General features: G+C 34.8%; 1 protein-coding gene across 1 annotated transcript; it reads left to right on the top strand.

The window, feature by feature from the left end:
* Nucleotides 1–3,140: 3,140 nt before the first annotated feature.
* LOC107803539 (uncharacterized) lies at nt 3,141–9,241 on the top strand. The gene is made up of 5 exons (XM_016627281.2): nt 3,141–3,483; nt 3,576–3,766; nt 4,017–4,413; nt 6,043–7,287; nt 8,897–9,241. Exons 2-4 carry the CDS (start codon nt 3,601–3,603, stop codon nt 7,232–7,234), a joined length of 1,755 nt encoding a protein of 584 aa, XP_016482767.1. The 5' UTR covers nt 3,141–3,483; nt 3,576–3,600; the 3' UTR covers nt 7,235–7,287; nt 8,897–9,241.
* Nucleotides 9,242–23,015: the final 13,774 nt, after the last annotated feature.

Here is a 23,015-nt window from a genome sequence, read left to right as displayed (position 1 = left end):
TTACTCCTAAACTGAAGTATATGTGACTGTTGCTCTTAATTTGTGACGAGAATTCGAATATATTAAATTTTAATATTTTTCAAATAAGCATATATATATATATATATAAACTACTAAAAGTACAAATCACAATGTTATAGTTTGAAATACATAAATATTATGAATAAAAATCGCTCTCAATTATTTTTTCGGTTGTTTCTTTGGGATATGGGTGGGGGTGGGACTGGGAACTTCAGTAGACCCATTCTAATCCGACATTGGGGAATGTCTTCTTTTATGTGATGGATTGTTCCAAAATTTACTACGTAATTTACAGATTAATGTTGACACTTTCTTTCCTATTTATAAAATTGAAATAGTTTTTAGTTTTGGAACTAAATTAGTTAAAAATTTCAATTGTAATTAAAGAGTGTAGGCATTATGTAATTTTAATGTTAAAATGCAAGATATGCTTTTCGTAAATGAAAATTGTGCCCACTGCAATAAAATAGTTGTGGTGTGAAGAATTAAAGCTTTCAGACTTCTATTTTTCTTACAGGTTAATAATTTTGCTGTGTTGAAAATTTTGTATATTTCTCCCATTTGGTGCATAATGTTGTTACTAGTGGACGTTATTTCAAGTTATTTCAAAGAATTTGTCATCTCTCTAGCTAACTGAGTTACTCGTATATGCACTGTCTGCAGATTTAAAAGATTATCTATCAAACAATTGGTACAAGAAAGACAACTTATGCATATTGTTAGGTGTTGTCCTAATTTTCTTACAATATTTAATTTTTCTATCTCTTAAAGGAAAGTGCAACATATTTACTATAATTGAGTTTTTTTTTTGTAGAAAGAAATTATAAATCCCCCATATTTGGCTAGTTTTTTTTTTCTTGTAGGAAAAGATTTGGACTTCTATAAATTGAGGATCCTTCCTTCTCATTCAGTAGCATTCACAATGTAACCATATGAGATTTGAGAGTCGTATTTAGGGGGAGAACTTTACGGGACAAATGTTAGTATGTCACTTGTGTTTGCCTCTTCGTGAGGTTCTTCTCTCGAGATTTTGTACTCTCTTTTATATAGTGGAATGCTCATCTCCATCCGTGGACGTAGGTCAATTGGCCGAACTACGTTATATGTTTGTCTCTTTTTGGTATATTTCTTTTTTGTTGTCTGATTTATCGCCGTTAAAGTATTGCTTTACTAGATTCCGCATGACACCTGACTTTTTCGATCCTAACACATATGATTAGATTTATAACTTTTATGCTGATTAAGTAAGCCCATGTATATATTGTGAAGGCTTAATATGCAAATCGACAGTGTCGTACTTGTACAAATTTTTGTTCCTAGTATTTTCAACTCCACAGATTTTTATCCAATTCAGATTGGAGCATTTACTCATCATTTTACAGAACTTGCACCGGTGATAATGTGGATATGATGTGTCAGTATTCAGGGGTTCAGACCAAGTGAAAAACAGAAAAAGTTAAGGGTGCTTAAAATTGATTTTGAACATGTTTAAACGAAAACTGTGTCAGCACAAGTAATTAATAGTAACAATTAATGAAGTAATCGAATTGATTACAACTCCACCCTACATTAAATTGAGGCATGAAGTATTTTTTATTTACTTTTTCCTCTCCCACTACTCATCGACCATAAAGGTCGAAGTAACATGAACATTTTTCTTTTTAAATTCTACTCTGAAATAATTCTTGTTGAAAAAAACAAAAAAGAAAAAATGAAGAAGAGAAAATTGACAACAATGGTCGACCTTGAGCAAACAGGCTCCCCACAAGAACATAATAGAAACAGGGACTGAGGTAGCATATATCATGTGGGTTTAGCATAACTCAGTAGTGTTCATACTCTATATATTTATTAAAAAATTATTAAATATATACAAAATTAAATTTAGAATCCAATCACCAATATAAAATACAGTATTGGGTTCGCCAAAAACTCTAATGTGTGTTCTATGACACAAAGGGGAAAAATGAAAATGGACAAGGACTTCGCATATAATATGCATTTGGAATATTTATTTTGACTATTAGCTACAAAAATACATGTAATGTAAAGAAAAGATATTAAATAATTTCCTTCACAGTGACAGCCAAGGAAAGGTGACGAAGGAACGGTTTTGGCTTGAAGTGATTAGAAGGATACGAAATGAGAGAAAGAGAGGCAAGGTGGACCCAATCCGACGCCGCATATGGACACGTTACGGGCTGTGGGCTCCCTCGACAGCACCATCAGCTTCCTCTTCTTCCCCTCCCCCTTCTACCCCTCTTCAAGGCCGGAGTTAGAATAATGTCGAACTTAATAATTTTCTTCAAAATTTTATATTTATTTTAAAAATTTATTAGATATATATACAAATTACTCCGATAACTTCTAAGGAGTACTTAAATTTCCGAATTCATTTCAAATCCGCACTCTGCCTCTGCATCCCCTCTTTTTTTTGAGAAAATTATTGTAAATCAAAAAAATGTTGCTCAATTTCTAGACTAGTATCTATCCTTAAGTTAGTTGTAGTAATAATGATTTGTGCATGTAATTTATAATACAATAATAAATTTCACAAATTTCTCCTTTAAGCCTTCTCAAAAGATTTATTCTCTAATAAATCAATTGGTTTAAAGTATAAGAAAATTAATCTGCGGATGAAGTGTGACATTACTTATAAAATGTTTGGTTTCGATATAAAATTCAGGATAACTAATATAATTTTTGTATAAATAATGTATTGTTTTGTTTTCCGGCATTAAACTTCGCATAAGTTGAACGAAAATTTTACTGTTAAACATCAAATAATGTATTATTAATCCCGTTATAACTTGTATAAGAATCTATTTATTATGATATTTACGGGATAGAACTTGAGATCAGATTACTACGTGTAATAGCAATCTATGAATAAGAATATCTAACGGCCAGAATCTCACTAAATTAGGCAATTCCCACATGATAATTCCTGCATTTTAATGTTTGCATTATATTTCCCGTATAATAATTTTTACATTATTATACACTATATAAACAATTCGTGTATAATCATAAACAAACGACCCCTAAATTTACTTTTTCAAAGTTTTCATTCCCTCTTTTGATAATTATATATTATATATATTTTCATTTTTGCATAATGAGTATAAAAGGGGAAATAGGAGAAAAATGAGAAGAAAAAATAGTGAAAGAGAGAAGAAACTGAAAAAAGAGAAAAAATGAAAAGGAAAAATGCTATAGATATGTGTTTGTGTATATACATGACACCTAGAAACACATAGAAGAACCTCAGTAGCATCTTTTTAGAAAATTTCATTTATAGCAAAGGGTTACATATTAGAAGAAGAGGAAAACAAAGAAAGGGGTATCAAATAGCTCACCATGGGATGATAATTCTCTTCCTCCTACTCACTCACTCTTCTACTTTATTAGCTCAAATCAATTCAGCACCAACTTGTGTTTTTAGAGGGTTTTCCTGATAAGGTTTGTGACAAAAGCTTCTTGAATTCAATCCTTTCCTAATTTTTTTTTTCCTTTTGTTTAATTTTTTTGTTTGGGGTGAATTCTACAAATAGCTCAAGAATTTAGCCCAAAAGAAAGATGGCTGCAGGGCCTTCATCAGCTGTGTTTCTTGCAATGAGAGAAGAAGAACAAAACCAACAGATGAAACAACAACAACAACAACAACAAGAACTTCACATTCAGCAGCAACCACAACAACAACAAGCACCACAAAAGAAGAGAAGAAATCAGCCTGGCACACCAAGCAAGTACCTTATAACAGTTTTATTTAAAAAAAAAAACATAAAAAAATAGAAAAAGAGAGCTTGAATTCTCCTTTTTGCATCGAAAATTCAAAGAGAAAAGGTGATTTCATGTAAATTCAACTTTACAAGGAAGGAAAACCCTAATTTGTTTCGTTTTGAAAGGGAAAAAAGAGCACCCAAACATTTTAATCTAATATTAATCTTTATATGTTACCACTTTCTAACAAAATTTATTTATTTTCTGCTCAGATCCAGATGCAGAGATAATAGCACTATCACCAAAGACCCTAATGGCAACAAACAGGTTCGTATGTGAGGTATGCAACAAAGGTTTTCAAAGGGAACAAAACCTACAGCTACACAGAAGAGGACACAATTTGCCTTGGAAGCTAAAGCAGAAGAGTACAAAAGAAGTGAAGCGCAAAGTTTATTTGTGCCCTGAGCCCACATGTGTTCACCATGACCCTTCTCGAGCCCTTGGCGATCTCACTGGTATTAAGAAACATTACTCCAGAAAACATGGTGAAAAGAAATATAAGTGCGAAAAATGTTCCAAAAAGTATGCTGTCCAGTCTGATTGGAAAGCTCATACTAAAACCTGTGGTACTCGCGAATACAAATGTGATTGTGGCACCCTTTTCTCAAGGTATCTGTATACTCCATTTCATCTAAAAGTTTAAGTTATAAGAAAAATGAATTTTTTTATTTGATTTATGGACACCTTTTTTTTTGTACTACTAACAATCATGAGGATTTAAGTTTTTTTTTAATTAATGGTTTATTCGAGTGAAATGGTTGGCATCTTCTTTGATTTTAGGGCTTTTAGATTCCCCAGGTGTGATTGTTGAAAGAGGAGCTAGAAATGATGGAAAAAGTTTTCTCCAGCTTTTCCAACAGTTACAGATTCCTTTTAGACTCAATTTTCTTCTTTTCTTTTTCTTTTTGTCTGTTTTCTGGTAGGTCTTGTTTTTGTCTTTGGATCTTTTACTACACAGTGAATGACGAAACGACTAATTAGCTAGCACAAAATTTATATGTGTGTGTCCACACGTGAAATCATCTACTCCTACTATGGTAATAGAAGTTTCAAAAGCTAAACAAAAAAAAAAAAAAAAAAACTGTACCATCTAATTAAAATTTTCTTCTCTATCTTTGTCTTGTGAGAGTCTCTTTCCTAGGAACCATCGTCCTTTTGCCGTTACTGCTATCGTTTCTTCATATTCACGTGTTGCTATGCCATGTAAAAATGGTAATGTCCCCCTTACATTTATTTTTATTTTGTTTTGTTTTCTTGTGTGTTGGATAGATGCGTTCAGTTCTGAATTCTTTCAGCCACCCCTTTTCATGATAATGTTTTTGGACCCCCTATTCCCCTTTCAATTATCTGGAAATTTTTTCTCATTCACAATCACTACTACTACTTTTGATGGAAATGCTATGTCATATTTAATCTGTGGTATTAACATCCTTATATAGCTAAAAATGGATTCAAAAAGACTGGTTCTATAGTACTACTCCCTTCTTTTTACTTTCATTTAATGGCGCTGGGTTTTATTCTTTAGCCATTTAGTTTAATAAAGATTAAAATCTATGCACATGATCAGCTCTTGATTCATTATTTCTCATTAAAATGTTTTATACCCAAGTTTTCTTTTTGTTGCGTTTATTCATTTATTTTCAAGGAGTCAATATTAATGTGTGGGGAATTTCATGTTTTTTTACTTTATGTACTCTATGAAATGGGAGGTCATAGTGAATATAAGTATCACCTAAATCCTTTATAAATAAAATTTCATTGTCATTTCCATTATTGGAATTTTCTCGTATTTGAATTAGACAATTTACTTTGATTCTTAATTGTCATCATCTCGGGGATGGGACCACTGTACCAAATCCAACTCATTTTCTAATCCATGTTGTTGTTGACGTTTGGTAAATTCAATGGTAATCATTTATCTCAAAGTTTCTACAACCTGACTAATAGTACATTCTTTTCACAAGAGTCTACTACTTTTAATCTCGTTTTTTGACTAAGAGAGTGACAGTTCGTTGTAATTTTATGTGACATTCTTGGTAAATACCACATGAATATTCTTGTTTTTCAGAATTTTTAACTTAATGGTCTTCATCTTTTTCTTCTTCTACAATTAAATTTTTTGGTCATCTCACTCCTACACAATAAATTTAATTTCAGAAATACAATTCATTTTTTCTTTCTACCTTTATTACGTTAGGTAATTTTTCTCATAAATATTATATATCTTGTTTAATGCAGGCGTGATAGTTTCATCACCCACAGAGCCTTTTGTGATGCATTGGCACAAGAAAGTGCGAGAAATCCACCAAGCTTGAGCAGCATTGGGAGTCATTTATATGGAAGTAGCAATAACATGAGTTTAGGCCTCTCAAAAATGGGTTCCCAAATTTCAGATCATTCTAACTCCACCGATATACTGCACTTTGGTAGCAGCAGCAACATCAAGACTAGTGGCCAATTCGATCACAGCAACCTTATGGGGACGACATCCATTGGCGCCTCAGCTTTCCGCCCTTCGACGTCCTTCTTTCTTCCAGCTGATCAAACAAATCATCAAGATTACGCGGCGAATAAGCCGTCAATACATGGCCTAATGCAACTTCCTGATCTCCACAACAATGGAAATAATAACAGCTCCCCTTCTGTGGCTAGCATGTTCAACCTCAATTTCTTCCAGAATAGCAACAACAATAGTGAAAATGTAGGAAGCCATGGAAATAGCAATATTTCAGCAGGAGGTGGTGGTCTATTGCTTCCGAGTCATCAGTTCAGTAACAGCAGTGGTGACGGGTCGAATAATTCATCCAACATGTTCTCAGCTAGTAGCCTTCTTGGTACTGATCATCACATAAGTTCCTCAATCCCATCTCTCTACGGTAACCATCTCAATAACAACAGTAGTGCTTCACCTGCGCCACCAATGTCTGCCACCGCGCTCCTCCAGAAAGCAGCTCAAATGGGTTCCACAACAAGCAACAACAACATGAACAACAGCAGTGCCTCCTTGCTCAAAGCCTTTGGTTCATCCTCTAGCGCCACCAAATCCGATATTCATCCGCCGCCACCTGTCAACTTTGGCAGCGTTGTTTATGGCGACCCTTTAAGCGAGAATCATCTTCATGATCTAGTCGTAAATGCTTATGGTAATAATGATCAAAATCAACAGAACGACTACGGGAATAACTTTGAACAGCAGCCACCACAGAAGAAGCAAATGATTAATAACTTTTCAATGGAAAATATGGGAACTGAGCAAGCTAATAGGTTGACAAGGGATTTTCTTGGAGTTGGGGAAATAGTAAGGAGCATGAGTGGAGGATTTGGAAGCAGCCACAGAGATCAGCAGCAGATGAGCACATTGGATTCAAAAGCTGCGCCGCCACCACAAAGCCATCATCAGTCTTTTGGAGGTGCTGGAAATTTTCAGTGACGTTCAAAAATAAAAAAGTTGGGGAAGAAGGAAGACATGCACAAAAAGTACAGGTAAAGTTTTTTTTTTTTAAAAAAGAAAAGCTTCTTTCCATTGATTGTAATGTGCCTGTCTGAATGTCAATGTGTATGTCTGTTGTTTTCTACTTTGGCTGCAATCTATTGTTTTTTTCTCGAATAATTGCCCTTTGCCTTCGGATTCTGCAGATATCATGGGATACATTATTTAAAATTACTTACCACGCATACATATTATATTGAATGAGGTTAAGTTCTATATATATATATATATATATAAGTGAATTTTTTGATAAATATAATTGGTAGTTTGATAAACGAGGGACAGAGTTCGAACTTCGAGAGTTAAACGAGTTTTTCTATAATTGTGATTTTTCATATGCGTTTTAGATATTTTGATTTTTTTAATTTTTACGTAGTTCCAAAATAGTATATAAATTTTATTTCAAAAAATTCAATCAAAATTAAGAAGTTTGACTTTTAAAATTTGAGCTCCACTATATAAATTGGAACAGAGGGAATTGATTTACTTGCACATGTTAAAATTTACCGATAGTATAAAAGTATCTTTACATGTAACCTAAGTCCATATATAATTGACAGCAAACATAGGAAAATAAACATTATGTGACATAATCACAAAAATGAGCTTCGTGAACTTTTTTCAAACATGAGATATTGTTTGTAAAAAGAAAAATTTTAAACAGGAGATGTTGTTTGTAAAAACATGTTTTAGTGCGAAAGTTTTGTTGATCTATTACCACTTCATTACTACTTACATTCATAAGCATATTACTAGCTAGTAAGATTAATTGAAATTCTACCCTATTTTGGCTCTGTTTGGAGCAAGCAGCAGAGGCAGAAGAGTGTCTTTTTAGGCTCTGTTTTTTTTTGAATTGATATATTTATTAATATATTATTGTTATTGAGTTTTTAGTGTTATATATATATATATATATATATATATAGTGTCATCTTTTATCTTTTATCTTTATATACTATGCTTCTTTCTAGAATATAATTCAGTCAAATATGACTATATGGGTAGAGGAGACTGGAGAGTAATAATGTTATGCCATCTTTGTATATACTATATATCATGCAATTTTATAAGATAAGAAAGGGTGCAAGTAAAAATTTCAGATTCTCTCTCACATAATTATATTCCTTTGTTGTTTGCTCTCTGTCTTCATGTGAATGCATGTACTAAGTCACGGGGTGCCCCTATTCGGTCTTTGGATACTCAATAGAAATTCAAATGCATTTGGATTATTCGTCCTTTTGAACTATAACAATATACATAATTTTGAATATTTGTTTTTCATACAAGTATTTGTTTTTTAAATCATCAATATAATGTAGTCTTTGCAAACTCTAATAGAACAAGAGGTATGCCATCAAAAATTGGCGGAGTGCTTAGTGTTATGTTTTCAGTATTTAGTTACTAGCTTGACAAAATTTTCGTTTTTTATGTAATGCTATTTAATAATGTTTTTCTTTTCTTATCTATATGTTTGTTATGTAATGCTATTTAATAATGTTTTTTCTTTATCTATATGTTTGCTCCTTATTCTTCGACAGACTTTGATTTAACACATTGTGAATCTTTTTCGTGAATAAATTTTATGGATTTTTTTTTTTGCAGTGATGTAATTGGATCCAAGAAAGTGTTTTACAATGGAGCAGATAGTTGTAGAACGAAGAACTCTTCAAGATTTTAGCAGGAAACTAGAACAGAAAACTTTAGAAAACAAACTTTCTGAGTTTTATTTATTTTTCTTTTTCTTTTGGTTGGTTAGATTCTGTAGTCTTTATTTTTTTAGTTGTTTCTTTTTGTTATTAGCTTTTGTTGTGTAATTGTCCAGATTATAGGCCAAGATACAGGTATTAACTGCACAAAATTTTAGAACTGCCTTTCCTTGAATTGATATCATTGTGCAATTAGCTTTGGCCATCAGATGACAGATTTATATAAATAGTTCTTTTTAGGTTACGTTTTACCATTGTTACCACTCAAACCTATTGCTCGAGAAAAAGAGTCATAAATTTACCGTACAACTTTCGAGCTATATTATTCATTGTTTATCAATGGTAATGTTTATAGTGTTACCAAAAAATTTCAAAAAATAAAAAATAAAAATTCCAGCTATATTGGATTGAAAGTATTAGGAGCCCGGAAGGGACTATATCAAATACCCTACAAACCAATCTAACAGTGAAAAGAAAAAACTAATCTTCAGAACACAGAACACATGCAGATTTAAGATTTAAACTTGATAAATTTTAATTTTAAGGTTTTTAACATTGCGCCTTTAAAAACAATGGTTCATATATATGATTTGTTGAAATTTTAACGATTTTAATTCATATATATATTTCTGTTCAAAAGTTAATAACACTAAAAAGTAAAAATGAACTTGCCGTGCAAAGAACCACATCTGCCACTGCTTAGGAGAGAGGCGTGTCTCAATTCTCTTTACATCAAATTTGTCCAACCTTGATAAATTTAAGTATATAACCGTGTAAAACGTAGTATTGGATAAACTAGACAAATTACATGACAACAAAATAACAACAACATACCTAGTATTATCTCACCCCGTGGGGTAAACTAGACAAATTACATGATGGATGATAAAAGAGACTCATTCTCTGTTTATTGAAATGGATCTAATTCGTATTTAGTGAAAATAGACATCATTAAAAACTATGTTATGTTATTCCTAGTTACAAAAGGTCGAAGGATTTGGTTTACAGCAAGAGAAAGCTTACTAACAATTGACTAATTCTTGCTTGAAATTGAAGTCCATAAGGTTAAAAATTGAAGCGCTCATTTTAATTATTCTCTCTTTTCTTTTTGGTGGGGCTTCACAGTATAGGAAGGGATCCAAGAAATTTTTCTGAGATTTAATCTGCTTTATCATTAACAACTTGGTATACCCACGATATATATTTGGTTGTTTATAAGGAGCTGCATGGCTAATCCAAAAAGCCATATACACATATCAAGTGGACCTTACACTTGAAACTTTACATATATATCTTGAAAACTACAGCGAATCAATTGGTATAATTTATATCAAGTGGACCTTCTATTTGTAGGGTTCATAGTAGATGTTTGGGTTCTCAAATGAATTGATAGAGTAATTGGCAACTGTATTGTAGTATCCCACTAACTAGTTGTTCTCTTGGATCATAACATAGGTAGCAACATATGCTCGAGATATGTTTCACGTTATGATGTTTCAGGAGTCAAACTTAATACTCTACATTTCTTGTCTTGTAAACAAGAAAATATCAAGCATCAGTTAATTAAAGATGTCCTTATCTTTGGCTTCAACCATTGCTTTATTAGCTTCTAACATTTACACTACTTTAGACTACCATTTAAAAAATGGATAACCAATGAGTCTAACTTTTACATTTTTAAAGCTTTAAATTTGTTGTTCCTCAAATTAGGGAGACTAAGAATTCTTTCAAAAGTTATCATATGCAAGAAGTTATTGATAATATAGTTAATTACCCATATAATCCGCCGGTTAACCCATTTTTTATCCGTATTAAATATGGACCGGATCGGATAATTGATTCCATTTTCGACACGAATCATATCTGACCCGACCCGCCTGTTTGCCACCCCTACTTGTAAGCAACAAAATATCAAGCATCAGTTAATTAAAGATGTCCTTATCTTTGGCTTCAACCATTGCTTTATTAGCTTCAACATTTACACTACTTTAAACTACAAATTTAGCTATTTCATGGTGTGGTTCGTCTTTATTCGAGAAATTTTATTTTGTACACGACCCAATTATTACTTGGAGACATATCACATACTTGTAGAAGACTCCTTTAAAACTTTGCCAAGTAGATTTTGGGTCCCACTATCAGCAAACATTGGCCAACTCCCAAACCCCTATTCGGGCATCTCCAACCTTTACCCCATTTTTGATCCCCAAAATAGGGGTTTCTCCATTTTGAGGACAACTACAACCATTCCTCCATTTTTTTTATGTTCTTCTAATTTTTCTATATTATATTATTATCTTTCATTTTTAAATTTCTATTAAACAAATTCCATCTTTTTATTAATTTGTAATTTCCATAATTAAAACAATTCCATAAAATTTTAAATAATATAATTTGTAAGCAATTATTATAGATTAACTAATAATTCAAATAAAAGTGAAATCATTGCGATACAAGATTAATTAAATACATATTACATAACGATAAAATTCATTCGAAATACTAGATAAATATTCAACTTCAACCTCTAGTATTCTCCCATAAATGATCTATTAATGCATTACGAAGTGCAAAATGAGCATCTTTGTCCTTAATTCTTTTATGTTGAAATAAAAATTCTTGAAATCGTTGATTTTCATCTACTGACATTTCTACATAAAAATAATAAATGCACGAAAATTAATTTATTAAAATTATACACCAAAGTTAAGATATAATATTAATATTATAAAGACATTACACAAACATAATTAGGTATATATAAAGAGATAAATTAAAAGATTAAATAATAAAATAATAATAATAAAAAAGTGATGAATAATAATGGGGGAGATGAATAGTGTACCCCCTATTTGAGGGAACACTATTCATCCCCATTTTGGGGACAAAAATGCAGGAGGATTGGAGCTAAATTCCCCCAAATATTTCCCCCATTATGGGGATGGGGCAAGGTTGGAGATGACCTTACTCTCTCCTCTTCCAAATTTTTACAACTCTCTTAACTCAATATTTTTATTTACCAGAATTCAATGTTCCCAATTTGTTCTCTAATCCGTCTTCTCTCAAGCAATTGATTAAAGATACTCAAAAGCCAAATCCATAAAATATTTTTAAAAAGAAGAAGATTAAGAAAGAATCGAAATTACCGTTGACAAATAATTAAGTTTTGGCACTGTTCATGAAACCCAAAAACAAAAAGTAGACACAACCTCTATAATCTCTATTTTCTCCCTTTCTCGCTCTCTTTTCTTGTTCGAATTCCTCTATTTTTTTCTCTTTTCTTTATCTCTTCTTTTTCTCTATGAAAATTGTGAAAAGCCATAAAACAACACCTCTCAAAAAAATTCAAATAAGTTTGGTAAAGTATATGCAGAGCTATGTTTTGCTTTATTTGATTCCAAGTTTTATGGAGAGCTAGGGCAAAAACTAAAATTTTCTCTCAACAAACGTCGTTTTTTCTTTAAAAAAATATATAGCAATTTCGTTGACAAGCTGTAAAGGATCGAAGGAGCATTTCCTTGACGTCATTGAAGGAGAAGAAGTTAGAATAAATGCGCCCACAATTTCCAAATATCACTAAATAAGGTCTCACACAAGTATTACATGGCATATGAGACTCAAATTAAAATTTGTCTTTATTCTAATAGAGTAATGTTGTACTTTTTTCCTCTCTTCTCTTTTAAAGTTTATTGGATCATTTTAGTTACGTTTATCTAAGAAATGTGCTACTCAATGGTTAAATCAAAGTACATGGTGAAACGAAAAACGATTGACTCAAAAAATAAAGAAAATCAAGGACGAAATTGTTGGAAAATAAATTTCAAAGACGATCTTGCATTTTTGTTAATAGCTTCAGAAGCTTCCGTGCTTTGTTTAATCGATTTGATAAAGAAACAAAAGAGTTACTCAACAAATTGAAACTGGAATACTTGGCAGAGTTAAAAGGGGGAAAGTGCGTGAAGGAGATTATGGAGTGGATGAACACACACTTGAATTGACTGAATTTGAAACAAATTGTTGTTTACCCATAAAATGATGCACTTAAATTTATACGTGGTTTATAGACAAGTGAATTATTTTGATCCTACATTACTAGAAATTCGGTAAAAACCGATCAAGAAAAACCGACTAACTTTGATCAGTCAAAAACCGACCAATAATTTTTAATTTTTTTTTACGAAATCGACCAAAATTTAAAATAAATAAAAATTAATATTAAAAAAACCGACCAACTTTGGTCGGTAAATTTGGCCGGTCATTATGAAAAACCGACCAACTTTGGTCGGTAATTTTATTTTTTAATAAAACCGACCAACTTAATTTGGTCGGTTATTTTCGTGCGAAAATACAATTAAAGAGTATAAATAAAAAATAAGACAATCTTAAAACAAAATGCATCAATGGTCTAGTGATAGAATAGTATCCTGCTACAGTACATACCCCGGTTCGATTCCCAAAAAATCTTTTGATTACATAATTAAAATACCGACCAACTTTGGTTGGGTTTTTTTTTTTGGCAATATTTTTTTTTTTTGAATTTAATTGACCGACCAACGTTGGTCGGTAATTTATGACCAACTTTGGTTGGTATATTAAAACGACCATCAAAATACCGTCCAAGCGTATTTGGTCGTATTTTGGTCGGTAATTGGCCATAACCGACCAAAGTTGGTCGGTATTTACCGGATTTCTAGTAGTGCTAAGACAATAGATGAATTAGACAAAAATGTAATACTTAGCCTTGAAATGGAGATAAAATAGAAGAAATAGCAATTCCGGGAACAGTGCTTCCGGGGACAATAGCAACGATATCCGTAAACAAAAAGATAAAATTATATTAAGCTTTGAATAGAGTATATCGTGTGTTTGCCAGAAGATTCGTGTCTTTTACAATAATAATAATAATAGAACTCACTATTTATAGCTACACCTAGGGAACAAGGTCCTAGGATCAAGCCCCTCTTTAATGTCAATTATGAGGGTCGTTGAAGTATGTGTAACGGCAGGCAGTGAATGTCATATTCCTTTTAACAGGCTGTGTACTTAATGCTATAGAATATTTCTCATTAAATGCTATCGGGTGGCAGGCATTTACTTCATCTTTATGAGTATCATTCTCTCTGGTAACAGACGAGATCGTTGCCTTCGGATTCAACTATCTTCTGTCTTCGGCTCCATGCGTCACTTCCTCATGCGATCATTTAATATAAATATATTTTATCATATACAGATAGTCCCCCTGCTTTCCGGTGGCATAACTTTGTGTCATCGGGAAGTTGATAGAAACACCCTCTTTGGCGGGAAATTTATTGACCCCCTTCTGAAAAGCTTCTCACGGTTGATTAGACATACATCTCTGTATTAATGCCCCGAACACGCGTTATCCCACGATTTAGCATCAGTTTTTCCCGTTGTCGAGGTAATTATGGTCACGGGTTTAGCCGCATATACCTTTATTTATATGCATCAAACTTCGTCATTTACACTTCATAATTCTTTAAACTTTCTCAAACTCTATTTATTCAATTCGTACTTTATCTTCAACCTCTTTTTAACCTTCTTCTTAAGAGAAAAGTTTTTCCTTCTTTTCTGATAAAGAATGGCTTTTTCTTCTACAAGTCCTAGCTCCTCAAAGAACAAAGGTAAAGCCGATGCGGCTACTCCTCCTACGGTGAACACCATTATCCCTGTTGATACCCAGTTTTTCCTCATATATCTTTAGTACATATATATACTTTCAAAATAGCACAAATGTAGCTATAAGCATGCACAAGCATTTTATAATTTTTGAAAGCTCCAAATTTATTTATTTCTTCTTTTTTTATTCATTTCCAATAATTATTTTTCAAATTATTTTCATGGTGATTTAGTCATTTAAATTCTTTATTTATGCCAAAAATATTGTTTAATTATTTTAGTGTATTTTGTATAATTGCATTTACTTTTTTAGGCTAAATTGCATATCTTTGCAATAATAGCCCTACTAACGCATAATTACGTTAATGATGCATAAAACGATCTCTTATATTTTTAAAATGTTAAACAACTATTTTAAATCATTTTATTACACGAAAATACTTTTTAGAAGTCATTTATTATTTTTATAAATTATATAGGATTAAAAGTGGTTATTTAAAACCTAGTCTATTTTTATTTCAATTCCAGCCTTAATTCTAACCCAATACCCATCCCAACTTTTAAACCTAAACCTACACAGGCCCAAATACCCATCTGCCCAATCCAATACCCGGCCAAATCCTGGCCGTTGATCATTTTGATTAACGATCCAGGTTCCCCCTTTCCATAATTAACCTAACGACCCTCCCCCCCAACCTAATTCATTTACCACCTTACACCATTGTCACCTAATCCTCTCTACTCTCAAACGCTCTCAACCTAACCCTAATCCAATCCCACTGACTCTCATTTATGGCTATCTCCGGTGGCTTCTCACTACCTCTCAGGCTCCCAATGGCCTCCCTCACATTACTCTTGCCATCTCCATGGACCTTAAGGGACCAGGGCTAGTTGGCTCGTATCTATGGTTCTCTCTCGCCTATTTCAGGCCATTTTAGTGTGATTCCGAGTAAGATCGTCCTATATTGACTACGATCTATGGGTTTTCAGTATGTTTCTTCACCTTTGTGTCGTTCTCTTTGAAACCCTAAATTTCTTTTTCTCGACCTCTTAGATCTGTACAGATCTGAGAGAATCTAGACTTTTTTCATGTGAGTTTTACAATAACCTTAAGTTTCTTTACGAGAATCGTATGATTTTCAAGCGATTTTCATTTTTTCCAAAAATTAGGGTTTCCGGAATTTCTTTTTAAAACAGTTTGATGATTTTTTTGTGTGTTTAATCTTCTGCTTCTCATATATTCTAACTGATTTTATGAGTCTACTACAACCTTAACTCGCTTGTACCAAAAGCCCTAATTTTTTGGGGTTCTTCGTTTGGTTTCTGAGTATTAGTACATCTGACTGGTTCTTGCTTTGAGTTCTTGTGATTTCTCGTGACTTTCTTGCCCTAATATACTTCTACTGAATTTCTTAGTTTGACCTTTCACTGATTCTATGTGTTTGTGTTCGTTTTGACTACTCATATCAAGACCTGTATCATTCTCCTTGAATCAGTGTCGTTCTAACTATTTGTTTTATTAAAGTTATGTGGAATCCTGACTATTCATGTTCAACCTTATTTTATTTGCTGACTCTTTCGTGACTTTCCCTTTGATTATTCTGAATCCTTCATTTCTTGGTTTGATTTGAACACTTTCCCTTAAACTTTTGATTCTTACCTTTCTACTCGATTTGATTGAATTGATTGCCTTAATTAATTTTTCCTTGCCTTGCCTGCATTATTGCTTGATTCTTACTGTTATTTCCTTAATTAGAACTCTATGTATCTACCCCTAATTGCTTATTCTAGGTCTTTGGAACCTGTTCTTTACCGTTTGAAAAGACTCCCTTAATTAAGGGAAGACTTGGATTGATTTTACTTTAATTGATTTCGAGATTCTCCAATTACTGAACAATTTGATTTTTACCTTATTTACCTAGCTCTAAAACTACTCTATATGTGCTTTCTTCTACCCTCATTACAAAGAACATTAGTTCACAAAAAAGCATACTTACACTTTGAAGGCTCTCTTTCTCTTCTGCTATTTGTGATACTTGCTAATCTAGCCGGCTGAAAGCCAAGGTTAGATATTGGAACTTCATTTGCTTTATACTCTGCACCATTTTCCTCAACTGGTAGGTCTCTAGTTAAGTTTTAGAATCCAAACCCTATGTGTTTTCATTCATGTAGTAGTTCATCAGTTATGAGCTCAACTTGTATTCCTGCTTACTTCTTTGCTCAGCATGTCTAAAATCTGCATGTTCAATGTACTCTTTATATTCTGCACTCCTTCTTGCTTTGCCTAGCATGTCTCAAATTTTGTCTTGTTCAGTGTATGCACTCTTTCCTGCTTATTTCTTTACCTAGCATGATTAGCCTGTCAAAGTCCCTAAGATCCTAAGTGTTTATACAATATGGTTGACTATATGTTTTCTCTATACCCTATCCATGCACCCCAAAGTGACTCGTATGTGCCCTAATCCTTTTAACCCTATGTAAGATCTGTTTGTTAGGTGTTTTCTGAATTTGGATGTTTTTTATGACCAATTGATTGTCTGCTGTTTTGGTACTCTTCTCAAGCTGTCTTTTACCACAAAACTATTTCTTGCTTCTGAAAAATCTCTTTTACTTTTAAAGTTCTCTCTATACTATTTTCAAAACCTTTTCAAAATTTTGTCAAGCACTCTCACTTCACTCTTAGAATACTAGGCTCTACCCCCTCTGATGTGTGTACTGCCTTGAGATCTCTCTTAACTCTGGCATGTCAGAGCTGGCCTTTTCACACTGCACCTAAATCAGTTATGGTTTGAGAAAAGGTCTAGGTGTGAGCACTGCCCTGGGATCCTTGAGGTTCTTAGGGAACTCTGACATACCTAGACACGAAATTGTCTGTGGAACTTTGGCATTTGAGGCTATTGGAGGCTTGGGAAGTCATTTGGGCCTGTTTCAGGCTCCCTATAATTAACTTCTTCTTTTTCTTTATTTGTTTATGTAATTTATTCAGCTGGTCTATAATAATTATTTCTAAATAACATTGGGGTGATTAGTGAAAAGGGGTGGGTAGTTATATATGTTGGGTAAATCGGGTAGATACCATGCCTATAGGATCATGTTAACACATTGGCTATGTTTTCTTTAATATTAGAAACCATGCATATAGGATCTAAATGGCCTTATAACTAGATACCATGCTTATAGGGGGTCAAAATCAGCCTTATAACTAGATAGCATGCCTATAGGGATTAAAATTAGCTCTAATAGAAATCATACCTAGAACTTAAAATTAGTTTAGTTAAATAAATCAGTTTAATTCATTTAGTTCATTCTGAATTGGTTTAATTAACTGTCTGCTTCTTTAAACAAGTTTTCAAATACTCCCTTAAGATAATACCGTTAGAAAGCAAGTCTATAGGATCTCAAGTTGTCCGTTTTAAAAAATTGTTCACTGTTTTACTGCTTCCTAATCAATATAGATACCATGCTCTTAGGACACCACTGTTATGCGATTAGGAAAGCCTCTAGGGTGATTCAAATTCTGCAACTATAAAACTGTGCTTTGTTATTTTTTAAAACTGTTCAGATTTAATAAGTCTAAATCAGTAGGCAAGCTAAATAGGTTTTTGAACTTTGTCCTAATTCAATACTGTATAATCCCTGCTCACCTAGATATCATGTTCTAGGATTTTCTCTCAAACACCTAACTGTTGTTTGAAGATGTGCATTTATCTGTTATATTTGTGGAGGTGACTATGAGCCTGTAATTTGTTCTCGTTAAAAGCAGTCCTACCTGTTCTTGATTGACGCCTAGACTTTTATCCTTTAAAACCTTAGGAAGGTCTAGAACATCCCAAAAATAGAGGTCCTAAAATACCTCCAGGGCCACGAGGAAGGGGCGGGTAATGCACGCATAGGACATCTGTCAAGGTTATTATAACGCTTTAGGCTACAACCAAGGGGATGGAATTGGGTAGTAAGGATATGATGACTATGCGCTAATGTCACGTGTAGCCCCTCGTTGAGGAGTGTTTACCGGGCATTGTGTGGGGTGATCCTGTAGGCTAACCAACCTAGGACTCCCTTTCCAATTACTGATGTTTAAACTTTACTTTTCTCTATGTATGCAACTCGTTCAAGTCTTTTCCTTTTGTTTCATTACTTGTGTCATGCAAATGTCCAAAACATGCCTTTATTTGCAAGTGTGTGTTTAAACTATTTATTTGTTAAAAAGGACTCATAAGTATAAGTTCGGACGGTACCCACTGTTGTGGACCTCGAGGGGTGCCTAGCACCTTCCCCTCAAGGTTATTTCGAGCTCTTACCCTAAATCTCTAGTAATGCAAACTAGTCTAAAGAGTAAATCACTCTAGGTGCCCTAACGCACCATAATCTGTTAGGTGACGCTCTTCAAAAACCCAAATTCCCTAAAGGAAGTGAGTTATTACCCCCATGAATGTCGAAACCTGGACTTCACTCTCCCCACGGAGGGAGAAAAGGGGGCGCGACAACATGGCGACTCTGCTGGGGGATACCTTTAGGCTCTTACCGTAACGAACTTATCTTTTGTGAATTAGTCCAAGCATGCTCCATCCCCGTACCCTTTCCCTTTATGTGGATTTAACTGTCTACTTTCTTTTAAGCATTTATGATTCTTTTTTTCCTGAAACTGACTTGACTCTTTGTTTCCTTTTCTGTAACTGTCTTTCAATTATTTAAATATTATACTTATTTTTTCTACGTGCAAATACTTGACTACATGCTATTTATTGCTGCATAAATCATGCTCCACATCATATTTCACTCGTGCGTATTATCCTATAGCAACGCTTGATGAGTGGTTGCGCTCTTCCTATTTATTACCCTTAAATTCGGAAGGCTTATTTGCGGTAAAACTAGTCGATGTTTCCGTGCCTTTCCCCCTCAAGTTGTCCGCTTGAGGGTACCAGTTTAGACTTTTCTAGAAACCTCATTCTAAAATCGATTGTGCATGCATCATGGTCAAAGCTAGTCGGATCAATATGTTGTCCATATAATGATCCTTTAAGATGAGCCTTATCCAAAAGACCACCGGGGTTTCCATAATCCCAACGGACATAACCACGTTCTATGCATTAATTTGGAGAACTAAATACCAATATGCTAATCATGAATGTATAAATAGTCAAGTCTGGTGGGGGAGAAAGGCCTAACCCTTTTGTTTTGCAGAAAATAAGGCACAAGGTCCCCAAATTCGGTATGGTTAGCAACATTCCACCATTGCTGCTAGATTGGTGGGAGGACCTTTCCTCAAGTGACAAGAAACATGTAAAAAAGTACCTGGGTAACTTGCCTTCCCTGCTAGACATTGAGCCAAAAAACAAGTTGATCGAGGCTGCCACTTTGTTCTGGGACATTGAAAGGTCTGTGTTCCGTTTCAGCGACATAGAAATGACACTACTTCTAGAAGAAATTGGAGGGATTGCGGGATTAACTTGGGATAGTACCGTGTTATTGGTGCCAGAGAACCATACCGGTAAAGGGTTCTTAAAGATGATGGGGTTGAAGAAAAATGCTGACTTGGTATGCCTGAAGGAATCTTACATACCCTTCGAATATTTGTATGAGAGGTATGGCCACAGCAAGTCCTACCGTACCTACCATGATGAGCTCTCTCCCACTTCTCCGGGACACATCCACCGCAGAGTGTTCATGTTCATTGTATGCTTCTTAGGCCTGATAGTATTCCCAATGAAAAGGGAAAGAATCCACGCTAGGTTGGCCATGGTCGCCAAGACTTTGATGGAAGGGATCAATGGACAGACATACATTATAGTCCCCATGATCATAGATGACATCTACAGGGCTCTGGAGCGCTGTCAAAGAGGGGTCAAGCCTTTCGAGGGTTTTAATTTGTTGCTACAGTTGTGGTTGTTAGAACATTTTCAAAAGGGTCACTATCGCCAAGAATTTTCGCGAAGGGCTTGGAACGACCATATTGCCTTCCATCACACCAAGCGGATGACTTACATTCCAGGCAGGTTTGCTCAGCCAGAAAATGCCAAAGAATGGGTAGAGTTCTTCGACAATCTGACCGATGAACAGGTGCAATGGATGTTTGAATGGTTCCCAACAGACGAATTCATCATCAGATCCAGATATGCTCTACACCTGGTGCTGATTGGGTTGAGAGGGATATACCCTTATGTCCCTATCCGAGTTATGAGGCAAGCAGGAAGGAAATAGGTTGTACCAAGAGTTGCCAAGATGAGTCATTTAAAGGCAGACTTTCAAGACGACGACGTCCCTTACAAGTGCCAAGCTCAGCACATGTGGCACTGCAAAATCATTGTGGAAAAGAACACCATTGAGCCAGACAGGTATCATGTGGGGTGTGAGCCTCTCTACCCGGTGTGGTTAGAAGACAAGCTAAAAGGAATGGTGATGCCAGGAGCCGATCAAGGGAATAGAGTCATAGACGAAGAAGATGAAGCCCAAGTCAAATACAACAGGCTGCACAAGAGGGTCCACGACTCTGAGAATGAACACTCAGAAATACATGAGAGGAATGTGAGGTTGATCGAAGAATGGAAAGAAATAGTAGTCACTTCCAACAGGAAGTTGGAATATCTAGAGCGAGGAATAGTGGAGCTGGAAGGTAAAGTCATAAAGAGGATCGAGGATTGCCAGAGCGCTCAAGGAACTAAAGGAGAACATCTGGCCAGAGCCTACTTACTGCTGGGTCTGCGCGAGCTCGGGGACCTGTATGATGGAATTAGAAAGATCGAATATGGGGAAGGTTCTTCTGGGACCAAATAGGCTAGATTTATTTGCTTTCCTGAAATGTAATAAGGCCAAGTGCCAGTAGTGACTTATTTTTCTATTATCATAGTGTCATTTTTGGGATTCGTCTATTTTACATTATGAAATGAAGTATTTACTGGCATCTAAAGTTCTCCAAATCTACTTGTCGCTAGGCCTACTTCGGTCACAACGAGGCCCCCCAAGTTAGGACACGAATTTACATTTCCGCAATATGTGTTTAAATACTACAAACATTTCAGAATCCTCACTGACTTGTTATCTTTTTGTTTTTCCTTATTTTGATTATTCCCATCCCCTTAGGTTGGTTCATTCATACTGGCATCATCACCATACCATACCAGCTCTAGAGGCCCTCCACCTCCTCCTCCTCCAAGCAACACAAAAGGCAAAGGAAAAGTAAAAATGGATGACTTAAGTGGTATCCAAAAGGAGAATATTGAGAACGCATAAACTTCAGATGGTCGTAGTACTCTGGCCCCAAATGATCTAGTCTTGAGACGGGAACAAAAGATATTGGAATTGCAAGGGGAACTTGAGAAGGTTCGCAACTTAGCAAACTTGTCACTCACCCTAAATGTCCCCGACATCCACCAACAAAACACAAAGAACCCATCACCTTCCCAAAACACACAAAACCAACACCCACAAAATCCTTCTGCACCGAATCAATACGCAACCCCGCCCTAAAATCTCAATCCCTTACCAATACCAACTCCACCACAATATCACAATCAACCAATTCAGTACCCACCAACCACCACTTACCACACTCCCCAAAACACACCACAACCCATTCTCGATCCCCAAAACTCAACTAATGACCATCATTACACCCAAGTCCCCAGCATCCATCAAAGCAACCTTATATACGTAGAAACCGTACCTCACTCTATCCAACCGATCTCCTATACACCGGAATCCTCCAAGAAGGACTTGCTCATTAAAAACATGGCTGAAGAACTCAAAAATTTGACAAGCCGAGTTCAAGGTGTCGAAGGTGGAAAAGGAATAGAAGGGTTGAACTATGAAGACCTATGCAACAACAAAACAACAACGACCCAGTATAATCCCACAAGTGGGGTCTGGGGAGGGTAATATGTACGCAGACCTTACCCCTACCCCGAAGGGTAGAGAGGCTGTTTCCAGGAGACCCTCGGCTAAAAAAAAGCGCAGGAGCCAATATATTAGTACCATAAAAATGCATAATAAAATAACAGCAGTATAAGAGATATGAAATACAGAATACGAACCTATGCATACAACCAAATTTAGAACTGCCAGAGGGATACAAATCTCCCAAGTTTGAGATGTTTAACGGCCCAGATGATCCCAGGATCCATCTGAGGACCTATTGCGACAAACTTGTCGGGGTCGAGAAAGACAAAAAGATCCGAATGAAACTCTTTATGAGGAGTCTTACTGGGGATGCTTTGTCTTGGTACATCAGCCAAGATCCAAAGCAATGGTCCAATTGGATAGGTATGGTGTCAGATTTCATGGACCGATTCAGGTTCAATACAGAGAATGCACCGAATGTTTTCTACATTTAGAATCTTAAGAAGAAACCTACTGAGACTTTCCGTGAGTATGCTACTCGT

Source organism: Nicotiana tabacum, chromosome 18 (assembly GCF_000715075.1).
Source record: "Nicotiana tabacum cultivar K326 chromosome 18, ASM71507v2, whole genome shotgun sequence".
NCBI classification, from domain to species: Eukaryota; Viridiplantae; Streptophyta; class Magnoliopsida; order Solanales; family Solanaceae; genus Nicotiana; species Nicotiana tabacum.
The sequence above is the reverse complement of the archived record's forward strand: the minus strand, read 5'-3'. Positions and strand labels throughout refer to the sequence as shown.